Source organism: Nelusetta ayraudi, unplaced genomic scaffold (genome assembly GCF_046127955.1).
Source record: "Nelusetta ayraudi isolate G7.1 ecotype Tasmania unplaced genomic scaffold, CSIRO-AGI_Nayr_v1 ptg000018l, whole genome shotgun sequence".
NCBI lineage: Eukaryota > Metazoa > Chordata > Actinopteri > Tetraodontiformes > Monacanthidae > Nelusetta > Nelusetta ayraudi.
In genome coordinates this window covers 3195172-3212080 of record NW_027466068.1, presented here as the reverse complement: position 1 = coordinate 3212080, position 16909 = coordinate 3195172, and the positions used below count along the sequence as shown (strand labels likewise).

At 44.9% G+C, this 16909-nt stretch overlaps 1 protein-coding gene across 4 annotated transcripts in view; it reads right to left on the bottom strand.

The window, feature by feature from the left end:
• Positions 1–16909, bottom strand: part of ksr2 (kinase suppressor of ras 2) — a 116873-nt gene that overhangs the window by 39861 nt on the left and 60103 nt on the right. For 3 of the 4 annotated variants that reach the window (XM_076025798.1, XM_076025797.1, XM_076025800.1), the window contains 9 exons: positions 12353–12422; positions 12167–12250; positions 11791–11876; positions 10819–10839; positions 10418–10527; positions 9161–9329; positions 8638–8679; positions 6516–6585; positions 808–856 (listed from right to left, as the gene is read on the bottom strand). In XM_076025798.1, coding sequence (XP_075881913.1) covers positions 808–856; positions 6516–6585; positions 8638–8679; positions 9161–9329; positions 10418–10527; positions 10819–10839; positions 11791–11876; positions 12167–12250; positions 12353–12422 — 701 coding nt within the window. The remainder of the gene's footprint in view (positions 1–807; positions 857–6515; positions 6586–8637; positions 8680–9160; positions 9330–10417; positions 10528–10818; positions 10840–11790; positions 11877–12166; positions 12251–12352; positions 12423–16909) is intronic. The other variant, XM_076025799.1, reaches the window with a different exon arrangement.

The window sequence follows — 16909 nt, the reverse complement described above, 5'->3', positions numbered from 1 at the left end:
TTTGATTATTGAAAGAATGAACCATTTTCTGAACCTAAACAAACTGGTTGCACTGCAGTCCTGAAAGCACCATTCTACACTGTTTCATGTAGATGAAACACATTATTTAAAGAGCCAGTGTGTTACATTTAGTCATCGAGAAAACAAAGTGCTTGGCAAGAGACGTTATTGAGGGACTGAGCGAAAGACCCGAATGTAATGTATGTTCTTCTTTTCCGATGTCTGCAGCAGCAACGCCACCCACTGCTTATGTGAAGAAATGCTTATTATATCGCTTATTATTGCTGATTATAGAGTCTTTCATTGCGACAGACCATCTCTAAAACATACAGATGTGTTTTCCATTCCATTGCACGCCAATTGGTCCCTTTAAATGCCACACACTGGGCCTTTACAAAAAATGGTACCAGCGCAAAGGTACAGACTTTGGCCCCGCCCCCTTCAGATTTGCCTGTTCATCATGTGCATAAATCTGAGATAAAGATGTGTGGTGTTTTTTTCTTTCTCTTCCTCAGCTGTCGTCAACAATCACCTGAAGGCTCCTTAGAGGGTCGTGCCAAATTTGAGAAAGAAAAAAAAAAGCGAAATGAGACCAATAAGAGATGTGAGTGCGGCGCACTTTCATTTCTTTTTTTCATTCCACTACACTCGGAATGTAGATATTGGAGACAGTCCCCCTTCCCCCACCTCCACACACACACACACACGAACAGATAAAAAAAAACACTTGGAGATGACAGATTACAGTTCACACATTCATGTAGAAGTCACAACAGGAGTTACATGGGGCCAATCAGCTGCACTCACGTCTGACGTAGTCTCCACTTCGATCTGAAGTAAAGGATTGCCTTCATTCCTGAGAAGAAGAAGAAGAAGAAGAAGAAGAAGAAGAAGAAGAAGAAGAAGAAGAAGAAAAAGTAGCACTTTTGTTGAAATCATGTTTCCATTGCTGTATATTCAGGCAGTGTGTCAGCGTTTCTCTGATATGATGCCTGGCAGATTTACTCTCCTGGTTCAAGACACACCTGTTGTGTACAATTTTTTTCTGTTAATTGCTGATGTCTTTTCAGGCAGGTGTACATAACGGAAAAGAGACTGAATATAGTGGATGGGTGGGTCGGGGATGAAAGAATGGAGAGTTCAAAGGCAAATAACGGCATAAATGGTAGAAAATTGCAGCATCTCGGTGAACCTGATGGAACCACGGCGCCTGTTTGTGACGCACTTTAACATAAAAATGGACAAAAACACAACAAAACACAACACTCCTAAACACCCCCAGTCACCACCGCCTTTTTCCAACCCTAATTTTAGATTTTGCACTGACACCCTGAGCTCTTGTTCAGGCCTGAGCCATCCCTCAGCACTGATGCCTGATGCTGCCGTCAAAGTAAAATCAAATCTAATTAAAACACACACACACACACACACACACGCACACACACAAAATCGGTTGCACGAAAGGCTCCTCCTCTCCTTTCGGCCACATCAGCGGCTTTGTGGAGGCAAAGCCAGTGTGACCTCTCCCGTCCCGACTGTTTGAAGAGAGTCTGAAATCTTCTGCTGCTGCTAAAAGACTAGACGGGATAAAATAACCTTCAGCAGGCTGATCAACACCTCTAATAAGGAAGTTGACTTTGACACACTAAAACTGACCCCCCATGACCCTGGAGTAAGGGGGGGTGGTGGGAGATAGGAGGAGGAAGGGGGGAAGGGGTAGGAGGGAAGATGGAGGAGAAGGAGGAAAGATGGAGGAGGGGGAGGAGTTTTAATAAATGTTTGAAACAGCGGTCGGTGTAAGGAGTCAAGGAGAATTACTCCAGGACACTGAGGATATTTGTCTTCCCATCTGGAAAAATGACAAGAAGTTCCATCCACCTAGTTGGAGAAACATCTCTAAGCAGCTCAGCTGTGTAACATCACCATCAGTCGATGGAAACATGTCAACTATGAATGGCAACACTGGTGCAGTGGTTAGCTTAGCTTTGCACTGTCAACTCACAGCTAGAAGGTTTGGGTTTGATTCTGGGGCCTTTCAGTGTGGAGTTTAATGTTCTTCCAGTATCTACATTGTTATCTTGCTTCCACCCACAGTCCAGGTGAAAGATACATCCTATGGATGTGCTGGGACACATCATCAGTGATGTATCCTGGATTCATTGGGTGTTTCGGGTCTCATAACATCATACACACTCACCCAGGCGACCCAGCCAGTGTTGATCAGACCCTGGCTTGCGTCCCAGCAGGGTTAGCCCACGGATCACCCCTCTTTATCCACAGCCATCTGGAAGCTCTCTCGGCTGCGTCGGTTGCAACCTTGATGGCTGTCCTCTTTGCAGGCCCACTTATGCCCAGCACAGTATAGAGTCTTTGTAGTGAGTGACCTGCAAAGCCTCTGCAACCTACTTCTACTGAATGAAAGCTGGCTTGCCAACCCTGTCTCCGACATTCTTCCACGAGGTCCTGATATTTGGCATACTTTCTTTCGAAAGCCTCCTCAATCCGGTCCTCCCAAGGCACTGTCAACTGAGCTGCAGGATGTTATTCCTCCGTTCTGAGCTGTGCTGTTTAGGCTCCGTGGTAAGCCAAGCCACCTCCGGAGGTATGGGCTGATCTTCCACTCCATTGATTCCACTGATGTAATAGGAACATCATAAACCAGCAGAGGCCAGAGAACGTGAGGCAGAATTCCATGTTGGTAGATCGAGGAATTAAACTTTCCTGGCAGTCCTGACTTGTCCACTCTGCTGAGCCAGTTGTCTAGCTCCTTGAAGGTCATCTGGATGGCAGTGCTGTCTCTGAGGCTTTGGTCAAAGAGTTTTACCGAACTCCAGGGCAAAGTGGAACTTGTCAAAGACTGCCTTTCCTCAGAACAAACAACCTGGATTTAGTTGGCTTGAAACTAATTTTCGCCCACTTGATAAGCTTCTCCAGTCCTTGGAGTATCCATCTGCTGCCTGGTACAGAGGATGTGGTGACTGTGATGGTCGGCCATGTAGGCTCCGATGGGGAGGGGCCTCTACACTCCACCTCTGCAGCTTTAACTAATATGTTCATGGCGAGGGCAAAGAGGGTCCCTGTGGTGTCCCCCAGGGCTCCGTATTGGGCCCAACAGTCTTCACCCTTTACTTGCTACCCCTAGGCAAGGTCATCAGCAAGCATGGGCTATCTTATCATTGCTATGCTGATGACACCCAACTCTACCTTCGGACAACTTCCACGTCCACAACACCCCTGCCGGCATCCGCCCTGATCATCTGCTGGAGGAAATAGAAGTATGGATGAGGCACAATTTTCTCCAGTTAAACAGCTCCAAAACAGAAGTCATTCTTGTTGGCACCCTTCATCAGCTCCGTTCCTCCGCCATCATCAGCATCACCTTCTCTGGACAAAATATTTCTGCCTCTGTCATCAACCTGGGTGTTAAAATTGACCCTCAACTCACCTTTGATACCCACATCAAACACCTCTGTACGACAGCTTTCTACCACATCAGAAACATCGCAAAACTCCGCCCGACTCTCTCCCCAAGAAGATGCAGAGAAGCTCGTCCACGCCTTTGTCTCCTCCAGGTTGGATTATTGCAATGCACTCCTCATCGGGATCTCTGGCAGAAGCATTCAGAGACTGCAATACATCCAAAACAGCACTGCCAGGATCCTGAGTGATCACTGGTGATGTGATCAAACATGATCACATCACCCCCATTCTCAAATCCCTCCACTGCCTCCCTGTCGATTTCAGAATCCAATACAAGGTCATCCTCCTCACTCACCAGTGCATCCACGGACAAACCCCCAAATACCTCAAGGAGCTTCTCATCCTCCAGTCTTCTTCATGCACCCTCCGATCTGCAAACACAAACATCCTTCAAGCCCCCAGAACCAAGCTCCGCACCATGGGCGACCAGGCCTTCACCTCTGCAGCCCTGAGGCTGTGGAACGCCGTCCCCGACCACCTGAGGGCCCTGCAGACTACCGATGCTTTTAAGCAAAGCTTAAAAACCAACCTTTTTAGAATAGCCATTTTAGAATAGCTTTTCATTGAACTTTATTTTATTCTCTTTTATTGTCTACGTATTTTATTGTCTGTCTAAGTAGCACTTTCTTTCAGGCTCGGCTCCCTCTGGTCGAACTTGACTTTTAGCGCAGTTTGGTGCAGAAAAGCTCTCTGATGTTCCAGCTCCTGATCTCTCATGGGATACTGCAGTGTGGCATGGAGAAAATGGTCTACCTCCTCTTTGAAGGAAGTGAGACGTCCACTGTGCTTGCTGACAAAACGTTCCCTTGTGAAAAGGAAGGGGTTAGCTAAAAAAAGCAGTGTGCTTCCTTGTTCTCTCCCAGTCCTGTTCCCTGTGCCACTCTGCTCTACTCAGTGTCATGAGTTTCCTACTGAGCATGTGACGGAGCTCAGCAAGTGGTGGCTTCTCATCCTCCTCTGCACTCTTGTACTGCTTTGGGAGGGCTCAGAGCTCCTGTCGCAACTGGTGGATTATTCCCACTCTTCTGCTCATGGTGTAAGGTGCTTTACTGGTCATCTCTTTCTCTTGTCCAAAGCGCTCTGCCCTGTAGCTCACAGTTACTGCAGACATGGCTTGCAGGCGGCTGTTGACATCCCCCTTCCACATGCTTGATATTATTTGGGCAGTGTCCTCTCCAAACCGCTGCCACTCTTTCCGGTTGCTGCCTGGGGGCCATTTCACCCGCTTGGAGGTGATGGGCTCTGTGGGGTGATTCCAGGCCAGGCTCCCCCTGCCTCTCACCAGGGTCAGACCCTGTGCGCTGCACTGTAGGCTCCTGGACCAAGCACTTCATCTTGGTCTGATGTATCTTAAGAACGCACAGGTTTTTGCAAATCTTACTGCAGATGCATCTCGTTGTTGTGATTCCATTTGCGTTGGTCGTCATCATTTGGTCTGTCCTAGTGGTCTGGATGGATGGATGGATGGATGGATGGATGATGGATGGATGATGGATGATGAAGATGATGAAGATGATGATGGTGGATGAATGGATGGATGGATGATAGATGGATGGATGCATGGATGGATGGATGGAAGGATGATGGATAGATGATGATGGGTGGGTGGATGATTAAAGGATGGACGAATGATGGTTGGATGGATAGATGGAGGATAGATGGATGGATGGATGGATGGATGGATGGGTGGGTGGGTGGGTGGAATATGTTTCTCAATAAAGCACTGTCGGATGCAGATCCAACAGAAAGGAAGTGATGTCAGAGCTGCTCGAGGGTCTCTCGTCAGATTAGTCCATCAACATTTTTCAGTTGTTGCCACAGTAGTGCAAGAATCCATCGTGTGAACGGCCTTCAAGTGGAGATGCACACACACACAAACGCACACGTTTATTCAGAGTGAGCAGTGACGACAACGACAAGCGAACCAACGCAGCCTCCAGCGTTTCCTGCTGCATCAGCAGTGACACAAACAAAGAGCGAAGAGTCGCACAATCAATCAGAGCGAGAGAGCGACAAGATCCTGATGGAAATGGAGCAGCGCACAGACACACACACAGAGGGACACACACACACACACACAGAAACATGCGCACGCGCACACACACACACACACACACACAGTGTAAAAGACAACAACTCCATCGTTTCTTGGTCGTTGCTCCTCTTTGATTCTCCTATGCCATTTTTTTACACTTGCTCTTTCCAGCCACTGAGGGAATTGAACTCCAGTGATGGAGCCTGTGTGTCTTGTGCTGTCTCGACCTTTAGTGTGCGCTGCTATCGGACATTTGAAGGAACGTGTTGATATTTGGAAAATTGCCGGCGACGTTGTTTTCCATCGATTTGACCGTTAAGACCCTGCGGATGGCTGGTCACTATCGACCTCGCCGTCCGCAGGAAACGCAGGGAGACGTCGTCTGCTGGACTCTGGTTAATGTGGGTCAAGAGCATCCTGCCCCCCCCCCAGCCCTCCACCCTACCACAACCCCCCACTTCTACACTCCACGAGCCCGTACACCCCCCACCCCCCACTTCCGTCTGTCTACCGCTCCGTCAGCAGCGCTGCCTCAGACTGACGCAATAAATCTAAATCCGTTTGGCGTTCCAAGTGTACCATGAAGTGAAGGTCAAGGGTCAAGGTGACGTCAGCCACGACCACCCCCGACATTGTCAGACTGATTGCCCTGCTTCAGTGAGTCTGACCTCTGACCTTTGACCCAGACAGGAAGGAAGGGTAGAGAAGTGAGGAGAGGAGGAGGAGGAGGGTGGAGTTAGAGGTGGAGGGACTGGAGGACTGTCCGAGTGAACAGAGGGTAAGACAGAGTGTGAGGCGACATGAGACACAGGGTGAGACAGAGGGTGAGACAAGAGGGTAAGGCGGAGTGAGACAGAGTGCGGCAGAGGGTGAGGAGGAGTGACACAGAGAGTGAGGCAGAGTAATACAGAGGGTGAGACAGAATGAGGCGGAGTGAGACAGATGGCGAGGCGGAGTGAGACACAGTGAGAGACAGAGTGAGGCGGAGGGTCCCACTCACCCCGACTCCGACAGGACGGGATGCAGGACGACCTGCGGTGCTCGGCTGGGCGGAGCCTCCGGAGCAACATCTGCAGATAGACAGCAGGTGTTGTTCAGGTCTGAGGGAATCAATCAGAAGACGGTGAAGACGACCGATTGTCTCTATCACTACGTTTACATGACACTCGAGAAAACCGAATTACTGCCTTAGTCCGACTAGGATCGGACAACTCACGTGCATGTAAATGCGTTAGTTCGACTATCATCGGAGTTTGAGAACGCTGATTGGAATCGGAGAACTCCGATTGTGACACCCAGATAATGCGATTGAAATTCAAATTTCTCCACCATGTGTACGCCTTAGTCAGAGGCCCTGTTTGCACTTGGTCACTTGCAACTGTTTTGGGGGATTGTTTCACGAAGTACACGTCTTGATTCTGTTGCACAATCTGTTCGCACATAGCATTAACATGCGTCTCGAGCGTGCCACTTGTGATCGCATTAGTGCATTTTTAATCACTAGGGGCGGTAAAGCGCAAACTACGGCTAGTTTCACCTGAAAACGAATAAGAATCAACTTCCTGTTTGCGGACTATATCAAGTCACTCGTTTTAATTCTACTGCAGCTCGTATGGATCGGAACGAGGAGTAACGACTGGTGGGACAGAGTGGCGATGACTTCATCTTCGGATCAACAGTGGCTGGCAAATTTTCGGATGCAACGTCGCACATTAAATCTCATATGTGGGAAACTACGACCGCTGCTCCACTGACAAAATACGCTAATGCGGAATGAAATTTATTAGCATCCTAATAAAAGAGTCTAACAAAAATGATTTGTTTTCACTTCTTGTTTATAACTTTATAATGACGACGCCGGGAGGTGGGGCGCCGACCAAGTACGTACACGGGAGAGGTGAGTGGAGTAGGCGGTCGTTAATGTGGACTGAGATCACACTTTGTTCACACGTCCGTGAGGAATGCTATGCTATGCGAAACGAAGCGTCGAAACCACCTCCTTGAGGTGGTTTGAGTCATCGGATGACAAAACGGATTTGGACTGTTTCCACTTGGTTACTTTGTGTGATTTTTGCCGATCGGAATACGAAAAACGCATGAAATGACAACGTGCAAATAGGGCCAGAGTGTAACTGGACAAAAACTGGACAAAAGTTCAAAACTCTTTGAACACAAAGAGTTCAACACAATAAAAGAAGTCGGTAGATACGTTTTATTGCCTTTACTGAAGCTCCAGACACTACAATTACAAACCCTCTCCCAAAGCCTTCAAAGTCTTCCGAACCCATAATGCACCAAGAACGAAGGGTCCAGATCTCTCACCATGGTGACGGCACAAAGTGTAGAATCAAAGACATGCTTTTGTCGTAGCCCTCCAACAGCACACGCCGTTGTTGTCTGCCTCTCCAAATCGCCATTGGTTTCCTCACCAAACAGCTGCTGCGCCGCCACTAGCAGATCATCAAAAATTCACATACATACACATTACTGGCGATTTTATTGTAAGTAAAGGAAACATGATAGCCGAGGGAAACCATTTGTCTCAGGAAGCCCAGATCAAAAGGTTACCTGAATGCTAACTTCATTTCCTAATACTTGAAGAAACGCGGGTTTGCTGTGAGTCTCGGTAGCTCACAGATGTAGACAGCTTATGGATTGCGCTCACTACAAGAGTATATTCGCTGTGGTAGACGTGGGCTTCGACAGTAAAATCGCCAGTAAAATGTTGTGTATGTTTCTGAATTTCTGACCAAGCCGCTGATGGCGGCGCAGTACATTTGTAGCTGTTTGGTGAGGGAACTCATTAAATTGAAGACCAGTACGGACATTACACCGGTGTTGTACCGCGCTCCAGTTGTTTTGCTATTGTGCGACGAGAGATTACCCGGAAGTTAACACGCTGAAAATACTCATATTGCCCTCAGTGTGAGAGAGGCGGACACGTCCCCATCAATAATTCAATTTTCTCAGCTGCATGTATACATGGAGAGAATTCCGATTAGACGAAAAAAAACCAAATTATTAGATTAGTCCAATTAAGCTCCGCATGTAAACAAAGTCTTATGTAGTCTTATGTCTCTCTTCTCTCTGATTGTCTCCATCCTTGATGAACAAGAACTCACCTGGAAAGATGAACTGCTGCTTGTATTTGAAATAACTGGAAGCTGCAGGATGAGAACAAGGCAGAGCGTCAGTGCAGAGTCCATCATGAATGGAGCTTCAGTGTCATCATCATCAATTCAAGTTTGTTGCCTCTCGGAACGCACAGTGTAATTCATTTACTGTTAATGCTAATGAAAACAAACAAAAGAAAGACAATGTACACCTTATTTATAACGTATAATGTATTATGGTTTAATTAGATCTGATCTATGTTTTTAGGTTCATTGTGCATGTCACAATGACAATAAAAGTCTATTCCATTCTATTCTATTCTATTCTATTCTATCGTGAAAAATTCACTCATCTGTGTTTTCCAACAGTAACAGTGACAGCTCACACTTTATTCCTTCAGTTTGCTTCACAGGCTAAAACATACAGTTGTGGATAGTCTGTGTGTGTGTGTGTGTGTGTGTATGTGTGTGTGTATGTTTGTGTGTGCGCGCGCATGTGTGTGTGTGTTTGTGTGTGTGTGTGTGTGTGCACCTGTCAGGTTAAACTGCTTCTGTTGCCGTGCCGACTGCGGCGAGGGGTGCAGCGGCGAGGGGGGCGTGGCACTGCTGGGCAGGGGCGGGGCCGGAGAGGAGGGGGTGGAGGAGGTGGTCGAGGAGGGGTTGCTGCTGGAGTCGGGCTGATACGGCGCAGCGATGTGATCCTGCAACACACGGTCACAGGCATTTTTACAACAATTTACAACAATTCTGCTTTGTTCATTCAGCTCCCTGAATTGCTGAGACTCCGTGAGTTCCTGGATTGATTCTTACGGCTTAGAAAAAAAAAGAGAATCAGCTGGCGGAGATGTGAAAGCTGCCCGGCAGAACTCATCCATCACAGAGAGCAGAGTGGAATCCCGTTGTGCTGCTGACACGGGGGGGACACAGTACGTTGCGCACAACTCCTCAGAGTGGAGCCCTGAGCCTTAGTATTTTTTTTATGTTTTGTCTCCAACATGAATCACAAACACACTGCGCAATGATAAAGGACAGGAAGAAAGTAAAAAAGGAAAATACAGTCTTTTATTGTTTCACGGCAGGAAATCTCAGGTCTGTAATTGATTGCTGCGGAGGAAACCAGTGGTTTGTCTCAGCGGAGAGCAAATCAAACTACCGTAACTCATTACAACGAACATGTTTGAAAAACCTGATGAAAGTGTGAGTGCAGTTTAGAAGAGACAAACAAAAGCATCAAACACAATACATAGTGACTATAGTGACTATATAATATATATATATATATATATACATACACACTTACACATATATATAGTAGGCTGTTGGTCTACTTATTTGAAAGAAGCAACAAAAGGGCAGATTGCCTGCATCGCCCAACTCCATCGACTGCAGTAAAATCTTTCTCCTACTTCATGACTCCCGATTCAGTGAAATGACTCTTGAGTTTGAACCGATTCGTTCAGGACTTGACATAGGATGTGAGACATTTAGCCACACTGAATTTTGATGCTGCCGCAGTATCAATAAATGAAATGAAGCAGACAAAACAAAATCTTCCAATAAAATCTTGTTTTATAATTCCTGACATCTAAATCAAATAAAGAATCAAAAGTGAACATTGGGAGTTGGGAACCATGTGATGAAATTTCCCCCAACTGTCAGATCAGCAGCAAAATATTCCGGGTCTGAAAGACAAGCTGAGGATGTTGTCACCAGGACGAAACCAACTGAATCCCCCCCCCCAAAAAAAGATGAGCCACACACCGAATTGTAAATGAACTCTGCAACTTACCTTGTTGATTTTGTTGGTTTTCGGGAGTGTCTGACTGATGTGCAGGTCCGTGTACCTGAGCGGGTTGTTGATGTCGCATGGCACTGATTCAGTCCGTACCAGACGGGCTACTACACAAAAAAAAAACGTACAGGGTGAAAAAAAATAAGGAGTAAAATTAGATAAACTCAACTGACAGGTGGAGGACAAGAAAAATGAACTTGTCATCTGGGCCTTAACTTTTAATGTGAAAACGGACAAGCTGTTATTTCTTAGACATAGATTTTTTTTTTTTCCTTCTTTTTTCAGTCTCATAACTGTCAAGAAAGAAAAAGTTTCCTTCAGCACAGAAAATGGCGTCAATAGGAGATCAGTCACTTTCTAGCTGCAATGCAGAGGAAAAGTGGAAGTGGCGTCTATACCTTGAGTTCTTCCTTGGTGGTCTTTCAAGGGAATAGAGTGGGGAGAGGGAGGGGCAGGAAGAAAAAAGACAAAAAAAATCTCAATTCTCAAAGCAGATAATGGGATTTTTTTTTTTAATGTCCTCCAAGTAAAAACAGAACATGTTGCGGCTCCACTTGTCAATCTAATTAGCTCAACTAATGGCCAGATAACCTTCTATCTTTCGAAGGCAGCGCACACGCTTTCATTTTTTCCACAATCTGTCTGAAAGGATTCAGTCCCATTAAATATATGAATAATAATGAAGGCAGAAAAAAACTGCAGGGCCTGGCTTTATTTCTTTCTTTATTCTGCAGCTAATTAATTGGATACACACAAACACGGCAAACGCTCATAAAACTGCATAAAAATGAGGCTGGTAAATGAAAGATTGTTGCCCAAATATCAGCCCAATGCTATTACTTTATTATTAGCTATCCTGTTTTCTTGGAAAGGCTCTGTGACAGTCTCCACCAAATAAAATTATTTTGCATGAAGAGGAAGAAGAAGACCTTTATTGATCCTACAGTGGGGAAATTTGCATAATTATATATATTATCATTATTATATTATAATATGTATATATATACACACATATATATATATATATATATATATACATACTGTATACTGTATATTTGTATTCAGTAATATTTGTAGGTGTTGTTTTTTTTCCTAAAGTTAATCCCTGGCAGATGGGCCTCTCAGCAAAATAAGAAAGTTTTGTTTTGTTTTTTATCTCCAACCAGATGCAGATTCAATAATCAAAACACGCAACGGTAAATAATAAACTGCTTTGCCATAAGGTGAACGATGAGAACTATTGGACGCCAGCACAGAGTGATGACCTTTCAGCTGAAGCAGCAGTCATGGTGTTTAGCACATCACACTCACACGCCTCGCTAACCCTTGGCTTCAATAAGACCAATATCATTGTTTTTCTTCATAAATACCTTTAAGGGATTCTCTTCCACCTCGCTGTATGATCAGCAAATGGCAAGGTGGGGCTTCTTTGGTGCATTTGTTGTGGCACTTTAACCTGAGCACACACACACACACACACACACACACACACACACACGGAGAATTTGGTTGGTGCCTTTTCGAAAAAGTCTATTCGCACAATGTTCACAGTGTTTGTGTAGATTGGAAGCATTTGAGTCCAGAAAACGGGATACCAATGCAATTCGCTAATGTGTTGTGATAAAATACAGACAAACAGTCAAAACTACTTGAAAAAAACAACAAAAGATTAAAAAAGTAGACCTCTTGACAGAAGAATTATCATCAGCAATGTGTTTGGACACACGAGGCTCCATTAAGACCTACTTGCAGTTTTTACATTTCAGTCCGAACAACATTCCCTTCCCACACACGGTGCAGGTCTGGGACATCCAGTACTTGGTGGAAAACCTGCCGACAGAACAAGAGACGCTCAGGTGAGTGCGCATTCCATTCAGTATCTCCCCACCCCTCTCTTTCTTCCACACCACCACCACCACCCGGGTCTCCTACCTGTGTTTTATGGAGTTTCCAAAATCTCGTCGGGGAATCTGCGGGGACCAGCGAGGCACTGACAGGGTGTCTGTGGGGCGAGAAGACAGACAGACAGACAGACAGACAGGTGGCTGTGAGGTCGACCAGGTCATATCACAGACAGCGAGTCACTCTCAGTCCAATAAAAAAACAAGCATTAGGCATTTTGGCTTTAAAGGACAGATTTTCATCCACAAACAGAATTATATACATTGACAAGATACACTTACATACAGTAAGATACACAAGATACACAAGATACACAAGATACACATAGATAGATAGATAGATAGATAGATAGATAGATAGGTAGGTAGATAGATAGATAGATAGATAGATAGGTAGATAGATAGATAGATAGGTAGATAGGTAGATGGGAGTTATTTCTAAACTTCAAACAACCCCCACTTGAGATTATACAATGAATAACAGACTCTTTGTGCTGTGCTCGCTTGCTCTCTCTCTCTCTCTCTCTCTCTCTCTCTCTCTCTCTCTCTCTCTCTCTCTCTCTCCCTCCCTGTCCCTTTCAAGGTCCTGTCTCCAATTGTTAGCATGCTTCACTCCAGATATGTCACTTGATGAGGCCACTCTGCTGCCTCCGCTGTTCCACTGTGAGGTTCACTCACTTCAAAAGGTTTCCATCACAAAACCCATTTGCTTGCTCCATTAGTGGAAAAAAAAACATATATAAAAACTGAATTAAAGAAATCAAACAACATTTGCGTGGCACTTCGTCTCCCACCAGCTGACACCAGCGGCCGGATGTGGTGAGTTGAGTCTCTTAAGTTAAATCACAAAAGAAATCTGCAGGGAAATGTCTGGCCAAACAGGCCAGGAGCTTCTTCTTCATGGAGGATTGGTTGTGTTTTATCTCAGGTTTTGACCGGATCGCTTCTGTGCTCAAACACTGGATCCACTGCTCTACATATATTTTAGAAATATTAGCAACATTAGTGTTCGCTCAAAGGTCTTTTTAAGAAGGTTCCATATTTTGAACTAGTTTTCATGACTATGTGTCTCCTGCCTGTCGATGGGCCACTAAAAATCAAAGAATTCCGTTCCTTTGAGTTGAGATTGCTCCATTTTTTCAGAATGACTCCACTGTGCTAAAAAAAAAATAATGAACATTTTATCACAGTTTTTTGCCAAACATATAATCTGACTTCTCCTTTTGCTCATCGTCTTGGCAATAAATACAGGGATGTTTTAAGTAAATACCTCGACCAATGAACGTGAGACTTCAAAAGTAAACAAAGAAAAGTGGAGAAACGATGAAAAGAAAGACTGGAGGATTTTCATGGAGAGGTAATATTATATATTTTAGAGTATTCTAGAATTATGGTATTATAGTATTATGAACAGCAGGAATTGGGGGGGGAAATAAGACCATTTTTCATGAGGATGAGTTGAAAAATTGAAGGGCTCCGACAAACGAGATAACAGATAAACAACAAAGATTTCTTCAATAAATACATAAAATAAAATCACCACATGGGTTAAAACCAGGCCAGTTTAAGGCTTAAAGCAATTCCAATTATTTTTCGTCCCGTGTTATTCGGACAATTTGAATAATCAGAGGTAGTAAACACTTTTTTTGTCTGTTTAATTTAAAGAATGTTTTTAATAAATTCCAAAGTAATCAGAGACGTCACACTTCCCAGGATTCATTGGTGCAGATGATTCAAACGTGAGGGTAAACTTACCTCTACGAAACAGAGAACCATTGCGACCATCAGCATGTTAGCATTAGCTGTTAGCTGCCGCTATTTTATACCTCCCCTGTTTTTGTAGGCTGCTGCGGTCCATCGCAACTAATCAATCAATCCCTTGAATTCCCCCCACCCCACCCCAACCACCCCCACAGACGCTGCTACTGGTTTAATAAAGGGAAACATGGACACAGGCTTGGATTGTAGTGTTTGGAGGGTGAGGGGGGATGGAGAGCGGAGGAGGGGGGAGCGGGGAGGCAGAAGGATGGGGGGCAGGTCCGTCCCCATAATTCTAAGACATTTATTATTTGTTCCCCTCCAATAAAAACGTGAGGATGATATTAGCATTAGCGAACCGTTTGGCTCACGTCATCGTCTGGCGCCTCCGCCACCGCCACGGTTTTTTTCTTCTTCTGCTTCTCAAAAGTCTGAACTCACATCAAACAGGGGAGGTAGCCATGAGGCGTTCAGGGTCCATAAAAATGGTTGATTATACGTGTGTGTGAGTGTGTGTGTGAGAGAGAGAGTCTGTGTGTGTGTCTGTTTGTGAGTGTGTGTGTGTGAGTGTGTTTGTGTGAGTGTGTCTGTTTGTGAGTGTGTGTGAGTGTGTGTGTGTGAGTGTGTCTGTTTGTGAGTGTGTCTGTTTGTGAGTGTGTGTGTGTGTGTGTGTGTGTGTGTGTGTGTGTGTGTGTGTGTGTGTGTGTGAGAGAGAGAGAGAGAGTGTGAGACAGGCTGAGGAGGCTCCAGGCGCCAGGCTCCAGCCTCCTCCTCCATCTTCTCTCATTAGTCTCAGGTTAATTAAACTCAGGCCTTCCTCTCCTCCTCCACTTGCCCGGTCACATGACTCACACAAGGCCAGCACAATTCTGTGTGTGTGCTTGTGTGTGTGGTTACGTATCATTTGGTATATATACCCTCAGTTGATACCCGGCGCAATTGCCATTTCAATGAAAGCCCCCTTGAGACCATATACGATATTTCATCTCATGTATATGGTAAAGACACAGACGGTCCCGGCCAATCAGGACGGGGGCTCCTGCTGTGTTCATTTCTAGTAAAGAGACACTTGATGTCCGACTGCCAAAATGTCTCCTGGCATATTTTTCTGTTCTCAGCTTCTTGTCGGAATGAGTGCGTCACAGTTGTGAAGACAATGACATGAATGATTGAGACTGAGACGGAGGAATCCAGAGGATGGACAGTGAACACAACACGGTGGCAGGAGGCCCAAGATTGACGAGACAAATGGATGTAATGAAAGACAACATGAAGAAGAAGAAGAAGAAGAAGATTTTTGAAAAATAACATTTATTGCCGCTCTCATTTACATTAATCAATCAAACTAAATAAATAAGTAAATAAATATATAAATAAAAAAAAAAAAAAAATTAATAATAATTTACACAAGGACGTCACTAAACAATAATTCCCCCTCTGTCACCGCACAAGAAGAAGAAGAAGAAGAAGAAGAAGAAGAAGAAGAAGAAGAAGAAGAAGAAGAAGAAGAAGCTTCTTTGATGGTGTGAAAACAAAGTCTGTTGGAGGTTTTCAAGACAGACAAACTCAATGACAGGGGTGAAGACATGATGACATCATTAGGGGCTTGTCTCCCTATTGGCCAGCTGGAGGCAACTCTCTCTCCTCCTGGATCCTCTGTGTCAAGCTGCTGATGCTTTAAAATGGACTGATTTCAAATTTCCTCAACTCAGCAGGTGGACGTGTGTGCGTGCGTGTAGGTGCGTATGTTCACGTGTGTGTGTGTGTGTGGAGGGGGGGGGGTCAATATGGTGACCGTGATGCAGGATGCAAGAGTTTAAAAGTGGAAAGACGTCAGCGATGAACAAGAGACAAATTAGAATTGAAAATTAAAAACAAACCAACAGGAAGTGTGAGGTGAGGGACCGAGCTGGCTGGCAAAGAGGGAACACAGGATTTATGTGTTGAAAAAAATAGAGAAAACAAGTTCCAAAGAAGTCAACTTAAGGGAAAACTCGGACCTCCTAACCAAACACAGAAGGGGCACATACAGTATACTGTATACTGTGGCTGATCAGGCCACCAAAAGAAAAATTGGGAGAACCAAACTAAACAATGACAATTAAGTCACAAATAAAATGAAACAACAAACCTACACAAAACATATAGAATTTAACCTAATCTACAAATGAAATAAACCAACCAATAATTCAAAGAAAATAACAAACTCCAAATTAAACCCTTAGCCCCCTTCCTGCCTTCACCTGCAGCTGCAGCACCCGTTACACTGCTAACTCAGACAAACAAAATTCATCATTAGAAAACATCACTGAAAAAAATGTGTGACCTTACAAAAGTTAACTAAACGTGTGCACTCCAAATAGATAACTTAGGTACCGTTAATCAAACAAAATGTGTGTTCTTCATGACTCAAACTGTGTGTGAAATGTATTTGTGCTTAAAATAATTCAAATAATGAACTATCATAAAGTGTAGGTGGAGAGGTTTACTGTATTTGCTGTGTGGCCACAGGCTTGGCCATCACAGAGAGTGAGAGTGAGAGTGAGCGACGCTCAGCGATGCAAATGAGAGTCATTCGTTTACGGTTGATGCAGTGGAGCCGGCGGAGCAGCAGGAGAAGTCAAGAAAAAAAAAAAAAAGCGCGTGGGCGTCGGCTGGGTGGTTTTGCAGAGCGGGAAGAAAAGAGCTCGGAGCTCAGCAGCAGCTCGGCCGCCGCAAACAACAACTCGGCGGCCAGGGGGGAAACGGCAGGAAGACTCTTTTCTCCCACAGCACTCCAACGCCACGCGGGTGCGAATGAAAGGAAGAAAGACAGAAAGAGAGAAGAAAA